The sequence below is a fragment of the Gymnoscopelus braueri genome (assembly GCF_963280865.1).
Source record: "Gymnoscopelus braueri genome assembly, chromosome: 8".
Classification (NCBI taxonomy): domain Eukaryota; kingdom Metazoa; phylum Chordata; class Actinopteri; order Myctophiformes; family Myctophidae; genus Gymnoscopelus; species Gymnoscopelus braueri.
Genome location: NC_137609.1, coordinates 21,053,201 through 21,068,630, shown reverse-complemented (window position 1 = coordinate 21,068,630; position 15,430 = coordinate 21,053,201). Strand labels below are relative to the sequence as shown.

The window sequence follows — 15,430 nt, the reverse complement described above, 5'->3', positions numbered from 1 at the left end:
AAGAAGCCCAACAAATCCACGGTGAGGCCTTTAGGAGGGCCATTCAAGCAAGCCCAACTTTTTTACCTTGTAAACCTGTGATGTGACAATAAACCTGATTCTGATTCTGATTCTGAAGCCGCAAGTGGAGCCTGCAGTACCTTCACGGCCCAAGAAACCATCACGCCAGAAGGAAATGTTTGGAACGGGGGGAGTCTGGTGCAACGCTCAGGTCCTGGACCTGGTGAGACGAAGGAGGAGCCCGGCTAGGAGGCCACCCACAGAACCTACCTGCCAGAGCCTCTCCTCTCCCCAGTCCCGGCAGAGTAGTTCCGGAGAAGCGGATTGAGTGGCCCTTACCCTAAGAGGACTGACCGTGGGTAGCTATATACACACACACGCACACACACACACACACACACACACACACACACACACACACACACACACACACACACACACACACACACACACACACAAGAACCTGCGTTGCACTGCCGATCTGACTGATATGCCCATATACTGTATGGAGATCTCTGTATGGGCAAGTGACAAGACTTACTGTCAGTCCTTGTCCCTTTTATGCCCATATATGGAGATCTCTGTATCTGTCAGTCTGTGTCCCTTTTATGCCCATATATGGAGATCCCTGATGTCATCAGCATATGCCCATGTATGGGCATGCCCCCTTTTTTGCCCATATGACTGATACGCGCCTGATGCCTTGACGACACATTGAGGTTAGACAAGATGCTCCATATTTGGGTGTAGCTGCATTGGGAACTCCTTATATGGTTATGCCTGAGTCACGGTGACATGAGCGTGATGTAAGAGGTCTGCCCCCGGCTGGCCGGCCAATTTAGTTTATTAAAATGTGTCATAAAGGCTTTTAGCTTAAAAGCCACCCCGATAAAGCATTAATTTTCACTATTTCAGATTGCAATCATAAACAACCTGTTCTGGCTGCTGGGGAGTTGAAGGAGTTTGTCAATCAAACTTGTGGTAAGGGTCAAGCACACATTCTGAACACTGCTGCTTTGAGACCAGTGTGCAGTTCAGCAATGTCGCAGGGGGTCGTTTTGATTACTCTCTGACGCTCTCTGAGTTAGAATGCATAAAGGAACACTGAGGATTGGTGTAATACTGCAAATGACATGGATGATATGAAAGTATATTAAGTGTCTAAAGACAGTGTCTAAAGAGTCTCTTCATGTGTGATAAGTGCACATGAACAAACAGTCACAGTGAGTGATAACCTATGTTTGCTTTTCATGTGGATGTATGGCTCCAGATTCAGGAGTCAATAGGACTATCAGTATCAGGAGAAGTAGCTCTCAAAAAAACTAAAAGGCAGCTGTTAAGTAGAAAATGTTTTATTGTTTGGCTATCCAGCACTTGTGGAAGACACTGACTTTGGTACAGTACTGTGTACTGTACCTAATATAGTACAATACAGTATTCATTTACTTTAATGCAAAACAGCCTCACATTAAAAGTTACATATGGAAATGTTATTTATATATTGATTGTGCCATGTTGTTACAGTTTGATATGCATATACACAGTATATTAGTAAACTGCATTTAGTTAATTGCATTGCAGTGCATTCATATAATCACATATTCAGATTGCAGTTATTTCAGAATAAGCATTGTAAAAAAACTAAATGAAATGTTCACTTAAATAAATACATGTAAAAATATAACTTATATTTGAGAAAATAACATCTGATAATAATGCTACTAAATGTAAACATTCACTGTCATTCTCAGTGCCTTCTTAAATGACTTATGAGGTCAGTCGGTCAGATGACCTAATAGTTAGTGCAACGCAGGAAGTAGCTGTTCCTCAGCACACGGAACAGCCTCCCACTCCTCAGGCTGTACTCAAACATGAAGGGTCCACTGTACACATAGGTGAAACCTAGGGGACAAATGTTGCAAAGAATAAATATCAGTGGACACCACTAATGAAACTAGATAGAGAGACAGAAAGAAAGGCGAGTGAGTTTTTTTTTTGACACTGCAAAGTTGATCATTCATTTTGGTGACAATTTTGTCATTTCAGTACACTTTGCTAGACCAACATACATAAAACACGCTTTATCTGTACGTGTACATGTATGTTTCTATGTATTTATGTGTGTGTGTGTGTGTGTGTGTGTGTGTGTGTGTGTGTGTGTGTGTGTGTGTGTGTGTGTGTGTGTGTGTGTGTGTGTGTGTGTGTGTGTGTGTGTGCATGCGTGCGTGTGTGTACTGTAAATACCGTACCTATACATATGTCTGTCACCTCAGAACTAGACCAATAAGTAGACCACGCTGCACACGTAGTTGTTTTGTTTTCACACTGCAAAGCTACAGTATAGTTACTTGCCTAACTAACTATTAATAGCTAAAGATTGGACATTGAGGCCACGTCATTATTAGACATTATGTCTTATTTTAATATCACCCACCTCTGTATTGAAAGGCTGCTGTCACCTTGCTGGTCATGCCTGGAAGCAACTCATCCACCAGTCTGGGGAATCCCTCATCCATCGCCCCCCTGGCCTCATCGTAACTGAAGCAACACAAATGATGATGAGACTAGGATTCCAATTCTTAACTCATTCAGAATTAACTCGGTCTCAACTCTGTCTTCTGAGCATACCTATAGTAGTTGTCACCAACAAAGAATAACGTCTTGCGTGTTGCTTCATCGTAGAGGGCAGCATTGACTTTCCTTACACCCCTGGGTAAACCAAAACTGGAGAGATGTTTGGGATAGCCTGGTACGACATCGTAGCCAGAGAAGGCCCACACTTTATGACCTGGAGAATAATAATAGAAGAGAAGAGTTTTTAATACGTGTTAACACGTGTACAGGTACACTTTAACATTTTAAGTGGGCTAGATTTGACGACGTCGCAGGCCAGATATGGCCAGCGAAACACCAGTTTGACACCACTGCTTTAAATGATTGAGTGATTTGAAGATGAAGAGAGCTTGTACCTTTAAAGAGGTAGACTCTGTCTGACTGACGACTCTCATAAGCAGCATCGATGTTGGCAGGAGCACTGGGCCAGAAGCTTGTGATGAGACTCTGCTGGGGTGTGGTGCTCTGTTGGTAGCTTCGCCAGAAGATGCTGACAACAGATAATGCCAGAGAATTACAGCTTAGCAATTAAGCCACTAGAGAAAACAATGCTATTGCTAAGGTTCTTAGCAGAGTATTAGTCATCTGAGGTGTACAGTATTATACCTGTCTTTGAAGAAGAGCATTTCTCCTCGCAGCGTGGTTACAGCATCCAAGACCATGGATGAGTCACATGCATCGGGGGTGGTGGGGGGCTCAGGTCCTGGCTCAGGGAGGCTCACATCAGTATTAGCACCTGCAGGTCAAATATGGAGAGCTGAACTCAGGCATATAAGTCCAGGATACATAACTTTTGGGGGCTATTTATGCATTTATAAAACAGATAATATTGAATCTGGATGGGTTTGTTTTACCATAGAGAGACTGGATGCCATTAACATCATCACGGGGCAGAACAAAGGTGTCAGGGTTCCTATAGCTGTATACGGGGTACATGAGAGCACCAGGGTCATCAGAGTGGGATAGACCCAGGGAATGGCCAAACTCATGGGCTGCTACCAGGAAGAGGACATAACCTGCAGGAAAAAAACAGAATGAACAAACTGTTCTGGATCTACTGAGGGAAAATGAATTGTAGTTGTTCATTAATTTCCAGAATGCCAGTAAAGAAGAAAGGTGGTGGATAGTGCCCTCAGGTTAACAAACCCACCTCTGTTGGAACTGAAGGTAAAGTTCTCATCTTCATCAAAATGTGCATCTCCTCCGATGCCACTGGATGGTGCAAAGGCATGAGCTAAGGTGCCATCTGGACCATCGAAGGGGTAAAAGTCACCATGCGCTTTAAACAAAAACATATTCATGTTAAGAAATACTAGCACCATTAAAGCAGTTTAATCAATGCTATTAGTTCCTATGTACGGCTAACAAACAGTATCAGAGCTAGGATTGTCTGTGTTCCATTGTAAATCAGTGGACAGAAATCGTGCTAAAGTGATTTTTAGCACTGAACAACATTTATTTGAGGTATAGATTTGACACATTTGGTAAATTGGAGTTATTTTCTACTCACATTGGCGGCCAAAGGAGATCATGATGTCAGCGGTGCCACTGTAAATTCGTGTGAATCTCAGAGGGGTAACGTTGGCCCACACTTGCAGAGCTCTCTCTATAGAGTCATCTACTTCAGCCACAGACATGTCAGGGGTGTAGTTCTCAATTCTGTGGAACAGATTGGAGGATAAATGTGGAGTCACATACAGCAACTATATTGTTACTGTAAACATGTCCGTAAACCTGGAAGCAGTATCTGTCCCTATCTTTATTTATGTGGCTGTATATGTGTCCGGGTTCACATAGGTCTCTCACCTGTAGGTAAGGCTGTCTTTCTCCCACTTGAAGTTTCCTCCAAAGGTGGTGAAATGAGAAAGTTTGACATCGGGAACACCACAGCGAGGCTTCTTCATCAGCGCTATTGTGTCAGTGTCCAGCGTCCCAGTGATCTGAAGCCCAAAGAACTTCTGCATTTCACCGAGCTTCCTGGTCAGCGGACTGATCCCCCGTCTGACAGTGGGTCCGGTCTCCTCTGTCAGGTTGAAGAAGTTCTTCAGGTAGCTCTGCAACACATTACATATGACAGGTTAGATATGGAGGGGCAAGATAACAACACGTCCCATGAAGGTAAGAAAATGGATCACAAACACTGTGTAAATATCATGTCAATACTGAGCACTGTTTAGCAGAGTAAGATTTTTATATAGTATAGTATTTGTAGTTGTGTACAACATAAAGATTAGGTGATATTTTGTCATAAAAATTAAAAGGTATCTATTGTACAGATACAGAGAGGATACTTACCGATGCAAAAGCTTCATCTTGTAGAGTAACATGTGATATTGGCAGCAAATAAACTGCGGCTACCAAGCTTAGTAGAATGCACAGGCTGAAAGAGTTCATGTTTCCTCGTTGATTCGTTGGCTGTGTTTCTGTGTGACAGCCGGGCAGGTCTTATATACACATAAGACCAGGAGAGTTGAGCAACAACTACCTGAGTCATTGGAATCACAAACATTCCCTAAATGGATGCAGAGGAAGTTTGGTTTGACGATGCAGCTGGTTTAACTGTTATAAGATTAGATAAGATAAAACTTTGTTGATCCCCGGAGGGAAATTCAGGTGTCAAAGCAGCTAAACCATCTCTGAATGAGTGAATGATTGAACATAAAATATAAATGTATATGTAAACAGGCTCAATAGTTAGATAGACGACAGCCAAGGTTTCAGGCCAAAAACGCATTATAAGCTGCTTGCCATGCTTTTGGTGTATCTCACATTTCATACATTTTTTTACCATTCCCCCCCCCCCCCAAAAAAAAATGAAAAAAGTAATTGAAAAAACACGGTCTAGAAGGACAATATCAGTCACCAGAACCAAGGACGAGTGTTTCCGATGAATCTAACATGGTTAAAATGGAGTTTGAAGTTACAATGGGTTTGTATAGGAAGTGTGTTGTTTATGAGTACTGGACAAATGGACATTTGTTTTCACTTCAGTTTGCATTTGAGTCTACCTGCATTTGGGTCAAGTTTTTTAGCTTTCCTGACAAGGATACAGGATAAACAAGTGATTCATTGAAATAAATAACTTGAGAGACACTGAATTGGAACACTGTCAAATTGAAGCCCATAAATGGGTTCTCTTTCCTGATTGGATGAAATTGGTGACCCACCAAGACGAGGCTGTCTCTCTTCTTGCCGGTGGTCCAACACCAGCTCCTCGAGCCGAGGTTGAGGTGATTGTTGTCACACCTCCTTGCAAAGCTCTCCACCAGGGCTCTGGCATGACATGAGCTGGTATGATGCCAAATGAGACATTATACTATATTTTTTATCACACCCAACCAACCTTTATTCATAGTAAAGGAGTTATAAAAGTTAAGCTTGTGGTGATTGGTTATTAGTATATTGTCACATAAGTTTAGTTTACAGGTGTAAAGATCCCAATGTTTTGCACTTCAAAGAAAAGAGTCATAGGGTTAAAGAATAGAGAAAGAAACAAGTGATTCATATAACAAGAAGGCACAATGTCAATTATGCGATGTCAAATATACATAAGATGCATTACATGGTTCAATTCAAAATAAATTGAGGCAGAATTTAACCCCTAATGCTGATATAGCAGCTGACCATTTAACACACGCTAAAGCTGTATCTTCCAAAGGGTTCATACAGCATCTGTGAATCATAAACATGCTGGGTTTGATAGAGAATATGATTTTTTAAAACTTTGTTTTCTAGTGTTTTTGAGCTGTCTGTTGTCTGACCAGTACAATTTGCAGTCCTGCTTCCTCACATTGGATTATTTGATTTGGTTTTTAAGGATGAGGGTTTTCTGTTTCTTTTCTCATTTGGTCTTTAGCGGTCACCTCTAACCATGATGCTACTGTTGACCCCAGTAAGACATGTTGTCTCATGTCTTTCTTTACCAACAATAATCCTGTTTGACCTCCATGCCAAATTTACGTCATTGCTCTGTCTTCACGCCAAAGTATGAGTCATGTTATGCAGTGCTTGTACAGTATGCAAATCACTTGTCATATTGTAAATACATCAAAGCACAACTAAAAATCAACCCAGCCATAACAGTGTTTGTGTCTGTGAGTCATTTAAAAGTAACAATAAGGTACAAGCTTTATCATCACTTTGATAAAGTCATCATAATCCTCCTATCAATTTAAGGCTTAACATTTACTGTGGAATTACAAGGTGGTGTATGTTGCAGACTTATTTTAGTGGAAAACTACAATATAGTGAGTGTCTTATAACACTTAAGGAAATCACATTGCTCAATACATTGCCTCAGGTAGGGGACCATGAGAACCCCGGTGGAAAGGAAAGATTGTGTTGTAATAGGAAATAGTACAGAGTACAGAGTACAGACAGATGTTTTTTTTTTCTCTCTCTTTTTATTTTTCCTTTGAAAAGGTATGGAAACCAGTGTCCCACGGATGTAAAGAACTATTTAAACACATATTACAACACATATTTGTCCCACTATTTTCACAATCCCTCTTAGGAAGTAATATGAATAGTATGAATTACGCATTTGAATATGGTTTAATATGAAGTATTACAAAACTATATCGATGTAATAGATTTAACCACTTCCCTATTCCCACGGTCTAGGTTCCCTTTAGTCAGTTTAGACATCTTGTGATTATAACTAGATATTTAAAAATCTCACACAAAAGCATCCATCCATCCATCCATCCATCCATCCATCCATCCATCCATCCATCCATACATCCATACATTAATACATACTTTACTTACTGTACTTTATTTATTTCCGGGACAGTGCAGATTAATGAACATTTCAATCAATAAGCATGATTGATATATATATATGTAAATATGCCGGATTTAGCTATAAACTCATTTCCATCCATAGTCCCACATACAAATACCCACAACAACATGACAAAACAGAGAGAACATACAACTGCCTAAAAGCACATGTTAAACCCAACTAAAAACCCACATACCTACACCTAAACAATAGAATATCTAAAGCCTAATTTGAAATACCTAAGATTTAAAAAGTATTTTCCTGTGACCCATTAGCTTCCGCTACCGTGGTCACTGATCTTCCTGGGGTCCACACAAAACCATCCATCCATCCATCCAGCCATCCAGCCATTAGCCTCGGAAACCGCCATTGATCCATCCAGCCATTGATCCATCCAGCCATTGATCCATCCACATACATACATCCACATCCATCCATCCATCCATCCATCCATCCATCCATCCATCCATCCATCCATCCATCCATCCATCCATCCATCCATCCATCCATCCACCCACACACACACACACACACACACACACACACACACACACACACACACACACACACACACACACACACACACACACACACACACACGCAGAACATAAAACCAAATATGTGTTTGACTGATACTCTGTACAAACACAAAATCTATGTAATAAAAAAATCTGATAACATAACATTACGCACTACTTACTACGTAGGGCTGCACTTTGAAGGCTGCAACCCCTGAATTGAGACACACCTAATGCATGTGTAACCCTTACAACATATTGCGTGCATGGTCTCTCTCCTTAGTTTCTGTGTGAGGGGTTTTAAGCATTTGCTTCTAAAATGTTTAATGTGTGAAGGTAGTGATTTCCACTGGCTGGAGGTGTTTTCAAGTAGAGAATAGAATTTGGCTTTGTCAGTGGCTGCCTCCTTTTTTGCATTCCAGCATGTCATTAGCAGGCCCGGTAGAGATGACATATTTGCGTTGGGGGTCGTATTTGTACTGTACATTCCCCTTGAAGAAGAAGACAAACCCTGTGGGTGAAGGTATAATTTAGCTAGTGTACAAAACACATATATGTTGAGAGAACATTAAATGTTATGTTTGAAATGAATAGAGAATAATGGATACCCTCATAGGCGACTGCTGCATCCAGAGGAGTGGGAACACCTGGCCATTCCTGGGATATAGGTGTCGGAGAACCCTCCTCCATCATCATATGCTCTTCATTGTACCTATAAATCATACAACATGTCAATGTTGGATGACATCCAACTATAATATAACAAAGCTGGAGTTATCTGTGTTGCAGCTGAAATTATAGGTTATAAGCTGAAAGCCCACGGATACTGTATCAAATCACTGTAAACTTGTACAGTACATGTTTTTGGCTGAACACCAACTGAGGAAATGGCAGATGACCAATGTCAATGTGATTTACTAACAACAGTACTTCCAACAAAAGTGTTACCAAATCGGTGGTGTCATAACCTATTATGGATTTCATCATGTATTGTGAGTGAAAAGCCATCTCAATTTGTTTTATTTATGTTCTAATAATGATAATAATAATAATAATAATGATAATAATACATTTCTATTGTTTATTCTGTGAGACATTTGTGTTTGTATGGACAATACAAAGTACCTCCAACACTCATGACCAGTGAACAACACTGTGAGGCGAGCTTCACGGAAATGGAGAGCAGCATCTACAGACTGAACCCTGGGAGGGAAGCCCAACTCAGAGATGTTTCTGGGGAACCCCTCTATGAGGCTCACCTGATGGATCACCCAGTACTGATGACCTAAAACAACCAGAGTACTGTGTGATGACCTCCAGTGCATTTCATTTCCATGATATGTTCCATTGGTTCTAAAAGTGGGGTCCAGGGACCCTCGGGGTTCCTTGAGGGAGTTACAAATTGTTTATTGTTTATAGTTTATTAAGGATCCCCATTAGTCTCTACACCGTAGTGGAGACTATTCTTCCTGGGGTCCAGGCAAAAAACATCACAATACAAATCATAAAATGCAGTACAACATAATCAATGTTTGTGAACAAAAACTTAGAGAACAAAATTTACATTAACAGTAAAATAAGAATTAAAAACAAAACAGGTTTGTCTGTCCGAAAATACCCAAAATAATAACAACCTAATCTAACCTAATTTCCTTTCTGATTATTGCTTCCTTAAGTTTCTTTTTGAAGCTAATGTGGGGGGAGCACATCCGAGTATGCAATGGCTCTGTACATTACTGTTTTCTTAAGTGCATTGGTTCTGGGCAGAGGTAAAGTAAAGTGACCACTTAGTGCCTTTCTAGTATTATAAGCATGTCTTTCATTTGCAGGTAATAGCTGTGAGGAATACACATTCTTAAAAACAGAATAAAGCTGCATGCCAGTCTTTCATCCACCCTCATCCATGACAGCCTGGCATGCATAGCATCCACACTACTCCTGACAGAGCAGTGAAGTGCTAGTCTTGCTGCTCTGTTCTGAGCAAGCTGAAGAAGTTTACCAACCAACCTCTTGCTTTGATGCACTAGATCAGATAACATGACAGTAGCAGATTTGACTAAATTAGAGATTGTATGACTAGTGTAAGTGTTGTCAATTATCCAATTTAATCCCCATTCCTGCATTTTTTTAATACATGGCGTATCATTTACAATTTAGAATAGAGAAGGGGGCCAAGGCAGCTTCAAAAATTGAGTTTACAAATGTACACACACATTTGTATACTCTTTGATTTATGGGGGTCCTTGAAATTAAAACATTTGTGAACCACTGATATATGTTGCTGTCGGGCAGAACCCAGCTAACTCCATTTTCAACTCCATAAATCAGTGCTACCCTTTACGTCTGTGTGTTGATATATAAAAAAATATATATATATTGAACCAATGAAAAGTAGTAAAAGGTGCTTCTGAAAAACCAGCTAACTCCATTGGATCCTCAAACTTTCTGCTAAACCAGCTAACTCCACCAAAGGGTTGTGGGGTTAGCTGGTTTTGCTGACTCCAGGCTCCACCCCCTTTCGACCTCGAACCTCATTGTGAGCTTGGAGGTCCATTCAGCTGTTCTTATCGATGATGAACAAAACCTCCTAACTCCACTTATTTTTTTAATTTTTTTTTCTGAAAAAACATTTTGGAGTTAGCTGGTTTCTGCCCGACAGCAGAGATATTCACGTACCTGTGTTTAAACATATTGTTTACTTAACTTAGCATACTTAGTTGACTGGTGTCCCCCATGGGTCTAAACTTTGTCCCGTCCTTTTTTCCCTCTACACATCTCTTCGCAGGAAAATAGCAATCCACAAGCTCTCAACCATGTGTTGTGAGCTTGTAGATCTGCTATCTTTGCCAAATGTTTGCCCCATAGGGACACTAGTGTTCATGTGAGGCTCAAATAAGTGTGAAAATTAAGTGTTTCAGAATAATGCAGTGAGGTACCTTTAAAGGCCGTCATCAAGTTCCTCTCTACGTTTTCATAAGCAGCATCCAAGCTTGGAGGTAGGATGTCTGTCCACAGACTGTTTATTAGAGTGATTCTTATCTCATCATACGAAGAATGCTTGCGCCACATAAATCTGAAAGGACATAAAAAGCATTGTTTAATTTTTTATGGTGGTCTTACCTGCATTGTTGATATTTAAGCGACTTAATTTGAAGGCCTAGACATGGATACACAGGTTGTCAAACTTGTGTATGTTGTCAGTAGTAGTAATACAAAAGTACTGTACCTATCTTTGAAAAACAGGACCTCCTGCTGTAGTTCTGTTATAGCATCAAAAGACAAATCGGGGTCACATTTGTCAGGTGTTTTTGGAGGGGGCTTCCTCAAGGAGAAACTGGGATTTATACCTGCAGGAGGCACAAAAAGGAGCTTCTAAATTATGTTTGATATTAGGAACGGCTATACTGTATGTTTTTAGGGCATTCCAATTTTGGTAGCTACTGCAGACCAAGTTTCTCACATGAAAAATTCTCCTGTGAAAATTATTACACTCAAATATGAAAACTGGAGAAAGTAATTAAGTTAAATAAAAGCTTGTGATAGATGGTTGCAATGCAACAGGGTGAAGTTGGTAATAATGTCCTTGCAGATAAGCTTATTGGATCCATGCTGACATTTGCCACACTACCAGCCTGATCTCACAGAATTTAGTATACATTGCACAGAGCCAGTGTACGTCATTCCGTGCATAGTCGCCTAGAAAACCCGAAAATCCGTGCATACTGTATGTACGGCGAGTCCCACGGTGGGCGTAACCAGTTGCAAGAAATGGTTTAGTCAATGGGGGAGATGCGAGGCGGCTATGCACGGATTTTCGGGTTTTCCAGTTGTCTATGCACGGAATGACACTCCCGTGCAATGTATACTAAGTCGTGTGAGATCGGGTTGCTTATACTTTTATACTGTTTGTTGTCTCCGCCAGGCCGAATGGTATGGTGAGAGAGTTAGGGGTGCTAACCACAAAAAATGGCTAAAATCGTTACGCGGCGGATAACAGCATGACATTTGATACAGATGTCCCTTGGGTCATCCTAAAACATCCTAGAAGGGGTGCCCAAAAAAATCTTAAACAGGAAGTGAGTTATGGACAAAATTCAAAATGGCCACCTAAAACTGTTGACCGTTGACTCAAAAGACACCAAAATAATCTCCAAAAAGCATAAAATTTGGCACATATGTCCCTTGGGTCATCCTAAGACATCCTAGAAGGGGTGCCCAAAAAAATCTTAAACAGGAAGTGAGTTATTGACACATTTTAAAATGACCGCCTACATTGTTATCGATTGACTCAAAAGACAACTAAAGAATCTCATAAAAGCATACAATTTGGCATACATGTCCCTTGGGTCATCCCAAGACATCCCAGAAGGGGTGCCCAAAAAAAGCTTAAACAGGAAGTGAGTTATTAACAAAATTGAAAATGACCGCCTACAGTGTTGTCGATTGACTCAACAGACAACTAAAGAATCTCATAAAAGCATACAATTTGGCATACATGTCCCTTGGGTCATCCTAAGACATCCTAGAAGGGGTGCCTGAAATGATCTGAAACAGGAAGAGAGTTATTGACTAAATTGAAAATGGCCGTGTACAGTGTTGACAGATGATGCAAAAGACACTCATAAAAAATAATCTCATAAAAGCATGAAATTTGGCACAAATGTCATGGCATGACATTTGTGCCAAATGAAATGGCACACATGAATGCATGTAGTTACTAAACACTGATCACAAAAAAACAGTAATGATCAAGAAGAAAATACATGAGAAGATAGAGTGTAAAACCAGCAAGAATATGTAGAGTGCAAAATAAATAAGATGCAGAGAGTAAAATAAGAATATGCAGAGTAAGATAAGATGCAGAGTGAAATAAATAAGAATATGCAGAGAGTTAGATAAATAAAGAAGATTCAAAGAGTAAAATAAAAAAAATAATGCAGAAAGTAAAATAAATAAGATGATGTAGAAATGAAAACAGAAAGTAGACAACAAAATACGGCAGGTTATGCACTGCATAACCTGTCGTATTGAGTCTGCATAATATGCAGACTGCCGTGGTCAACTGTTTAAACAGCCATTTAGAATTTCTTCAACATGGTCCCTTCCTAAAAAAGTTTAATAAACAAGCAAACAAACAAACAAATAAATAACCCCTTCTAGGATATATTAAGAAGCACTCAATGTACGTACCAAATGATACACTTTTATGACGTCCCTTTATGTTTTCTTTTGTGTCAACTGCTTTAGGCGGTCACTTCCTGTTTAAAACCTCTTTGGGCACCCCTTGTAGGATGCGTTCAGATCACCCAAGGGACATTTGTACCACATTTCATGCTTTTATGAGATTCTTTAGGTATCTTGCATCATCTTTCACACTGTAGGCGGCCATTTTCAATTTAGTCAATAACTCACTTCCTGTTTCAGATTATTTTGAGCACCCCTTCTAGGATGTGTTAGGATGACCCAAGGGACATATGTGCCAAATTGCATGCTTTTTGGAGATTCTATAGGCTTTTTGAGACAATCGCCAACACTGTAGGCGACCATTTTCAATTTTGTCAATAACTCACTTCCTGTTGAAGACTTTTTTGGGCACCCCTTCTAGGATGTCTTAGGATGACCCAAGGGACATGTGTGCCAAATTGTATGCTTTTTGGAGATTCTTTTGGTGTCTTTTGAGTCAACGGTCAACAGTTTAGGTGGCCATTTTGGATTTTGTCCATAACTCACTTCCTGTTTAAGATTTTTTTTGGGCACCCCTTCTAGGATGTTTTAGGATGACCCAAGGGACATCTGTATCAAATGTCATGCTTTTATCCGCCGCGTAACGATTTTAAGTATGTTTTGCACCCTGTCCGTCCGCCCGTGTGTCCGTCCGTCCGTGTGTCCTGTCCGTCCGTTACCACCTAATGTCCGGCACCGTTGGCCCGGTGGCTGCGAAACTGTGCACATACACTCCCTGGATGCCATTTCAGAACCTCTGCCCCATTTTTTAACATGGGCTTGTTATAGCGCCACCAGGAGGCCGATTTGTGCAAAACCAAAGTTTGCAGGAGTGCTCCGTTTTGAACAAAATGCCTCAAATTATGCACGCAGCTTGCGATTTCCGTGAAATTTCACACGCACATTCCCACTAGGCCGAGGAAGAAATGCCATCCTTTTCACATTGGCCTGTTATAGCGCCACCAGCAGGTCTAATTTAGCAAAACAAATTTTTGCAACAAAGTGCCTCCAATCATGAATGCAGTGTCCGATTGCCGTGAAAGGCCTAAGAATAAATGCCACCCTTTTCACATTGGCCTATTATAGCGCCACCAGGAGGCCACAATAACCTACCTGACCTGGTGGAGACCTGTGCTCCGAGGAGCACTTTTTCTAGTTAAGGTTTCGAGGCCTATCAGGCTCGAAGCCTTATTGCATCTCTACACTTTCGCTATTGTTCTTCTGCCACTTTTTGCATTTCTGGCCCAACCGTGCATACGCTTTTTACGAAACTCGGCAATATGGTAGAGGGCTATGCCAAACGGCGAAGACCCGAAACTCCAAACCATCGGCCAAAGGGTGGCGCTGTAGCAATCAATTGAAAAATGCCAACTTTGAACAGGTAAAACTCATGCCCTGTTTGACCTACAGCCATGAAACTTCGATACAAATGCGTCTCCTCATGCCGAACAACTTTCACATTCTGACTTTTGACCTCTGACCTTTAGCTCTCCCACCATTTTGAATTATATGAAAAGCAGTTAAAATCAAACACCTCCTGGGATCTTTGAGCAATCTGCACGAAACTGTCTACACATGTACTTTGGACCTATGCCGACAAAAACATGCCGTGGATTTTTTTCTAAGTGAAAACATTAAGCTTTTATGAGCCAATTAATATTGCAGTTTTATGAAAATTATTCGTCTGCCCCTAACACGTACATGCAGACTCACATTTGTTTGAAACTTTGCAATAATGTAGAGGGTCATTCCAAGTATCACTTAAACCAATCTTACTCCAATTGGTCAAAGGGCGGCGCTATAGCAATTTTTTGAAAATGCAAACTTTAAACAGGCAAAAGTCATGCCTCTTTTGGCCGACAGCCGTGAAACTTGCTTACACATGTGCCTTGACTCATGAGGAACACATCTATCACTTTGACCAGTAAGCTCCGCCCTTAGATTTTACGCCATATTGAGCAGTTTGAAAAACATTTAAACCCAGGATTTCTGAGCAATTTGCGTGAAACTGCGTCAATGAAACTGTGTCAAATGTGTGAGCTCCTTTTTCACCAGTTCAGCTCTGTTGGTCCAATGGCTTGATTGCTTAATCATCTGCCTTGAAACCACAGGGTCGCCGATTCGAGTCCCACCTCGTACAGACTTCATCTTTATTGCATTGCACACAACATGACTGTATCAATGAATAAATGTGCAATTGTTAAATGTTAAATGTAACACTTATTTGAGAGTAGTTATTTTCAATGTATGACGTACTTCATTCCCCCTTTTGTTTTGTTTTGTTTTGTTG

General features: G+C 40.6%; 3 protein-coding genes across 3 annotated transcripts in view; all 3 read right to left on the bottom strand.

The window, feature by feature from the left end:
- Window positions 1-15,430, bottom strand: part of acer3 (alkaline ceramidase 3) — a 90,390-nt gene that overhangs the window by 40,920 nt on the left and 34,040 nt on the right. The gene's annotated exons all lie outside the window — the stretch shown is intronic.
- LOC308090012 (collagenase 3-like) lies at window positions 1,469-5,017 on the bottom strand. Its single transcript, XM_080435040.1, has 10 exons — window positions 4,909-5,017; window positions 4,420-4,667; window positions 4,124-4,272; window positions 3,764-3,892; window positions 3,468-3,629; window positions 3,220-3,349; window positions 2,970-3,103; window positions 2,629-2,788; window positions 2,435-2,538; window positions 1,469-1,902 (listed from the first exon to the last, which is right to left on the bottom strand). The coding sequence occupies exons 1-10, from the start codon at window positions 5,005-5,007 to the stop codon at window positions 1,793-1,795; spliced, it is 1,425 nt and encodes a 474-aa protein (XP_080291166.1). The 5' UTR covers window positions 5,008-5,017; the 3' UTR covers window positions 1,469-1,792.
- The window catches only part of LOC308090715 (collagenase 3-like), a gene marked incomplete at both ends in the record, with an annotated part of 14,550 nt that continues 7,429 nt past the window's right edge, over window positions 8,310-15,430 (bottom strand). Inside the window, 5 exons of the mRNA XM_080435979.1 lie at window positions 8,310-8,428; window positions 8,526-8,629; window positions 9,043-9,202; window positions 10,854-10,990; window positions 11,144-11,264. Coding sequence (XP_080292105.1) covers window positions 8,310-8,428; window positions 8,526-8,629; window positions 9,043-9,202; window positions 10,854-10,990; window positions 11,144-11,264 — 641 coding nt within the window. The remainder of the gene's footprint in view (window positions 8,429-8,525; window positions 8,630-9,042; window positions 9,203-10,853; window positions 10,991-11,143; window positions 11,265-15,430) is intronic.

What these genes read in the sequence shown, in the direction of transcription:
- LOC308090012 (XM_080435040.1), bottom strand. Translation starts at nt 5,007, where the DNA reads ATGAACTCTTTCAGCCTGTGCATTCTACTAAGCTTGGTAGCCGCAGTT. An exon ending in TACCTTCAGTTCCAACAGAG is followed by an intron (nt 3,630 to 3,763) that starts GTGGGTTTGTTA and finishes TTTTTCCTGCAG; the next exon opens with GTTATGTCCTCTTCCTGGTA. An exon ending in GTTGGTGACAACTACTATAG is followed by an intron (nt 2,539 to 2,628) that starts GTATGCTCAGAA and finishes GTGTTGCTTCAG; the next exon opens with TTACGATGAGGCCAGGGGGG.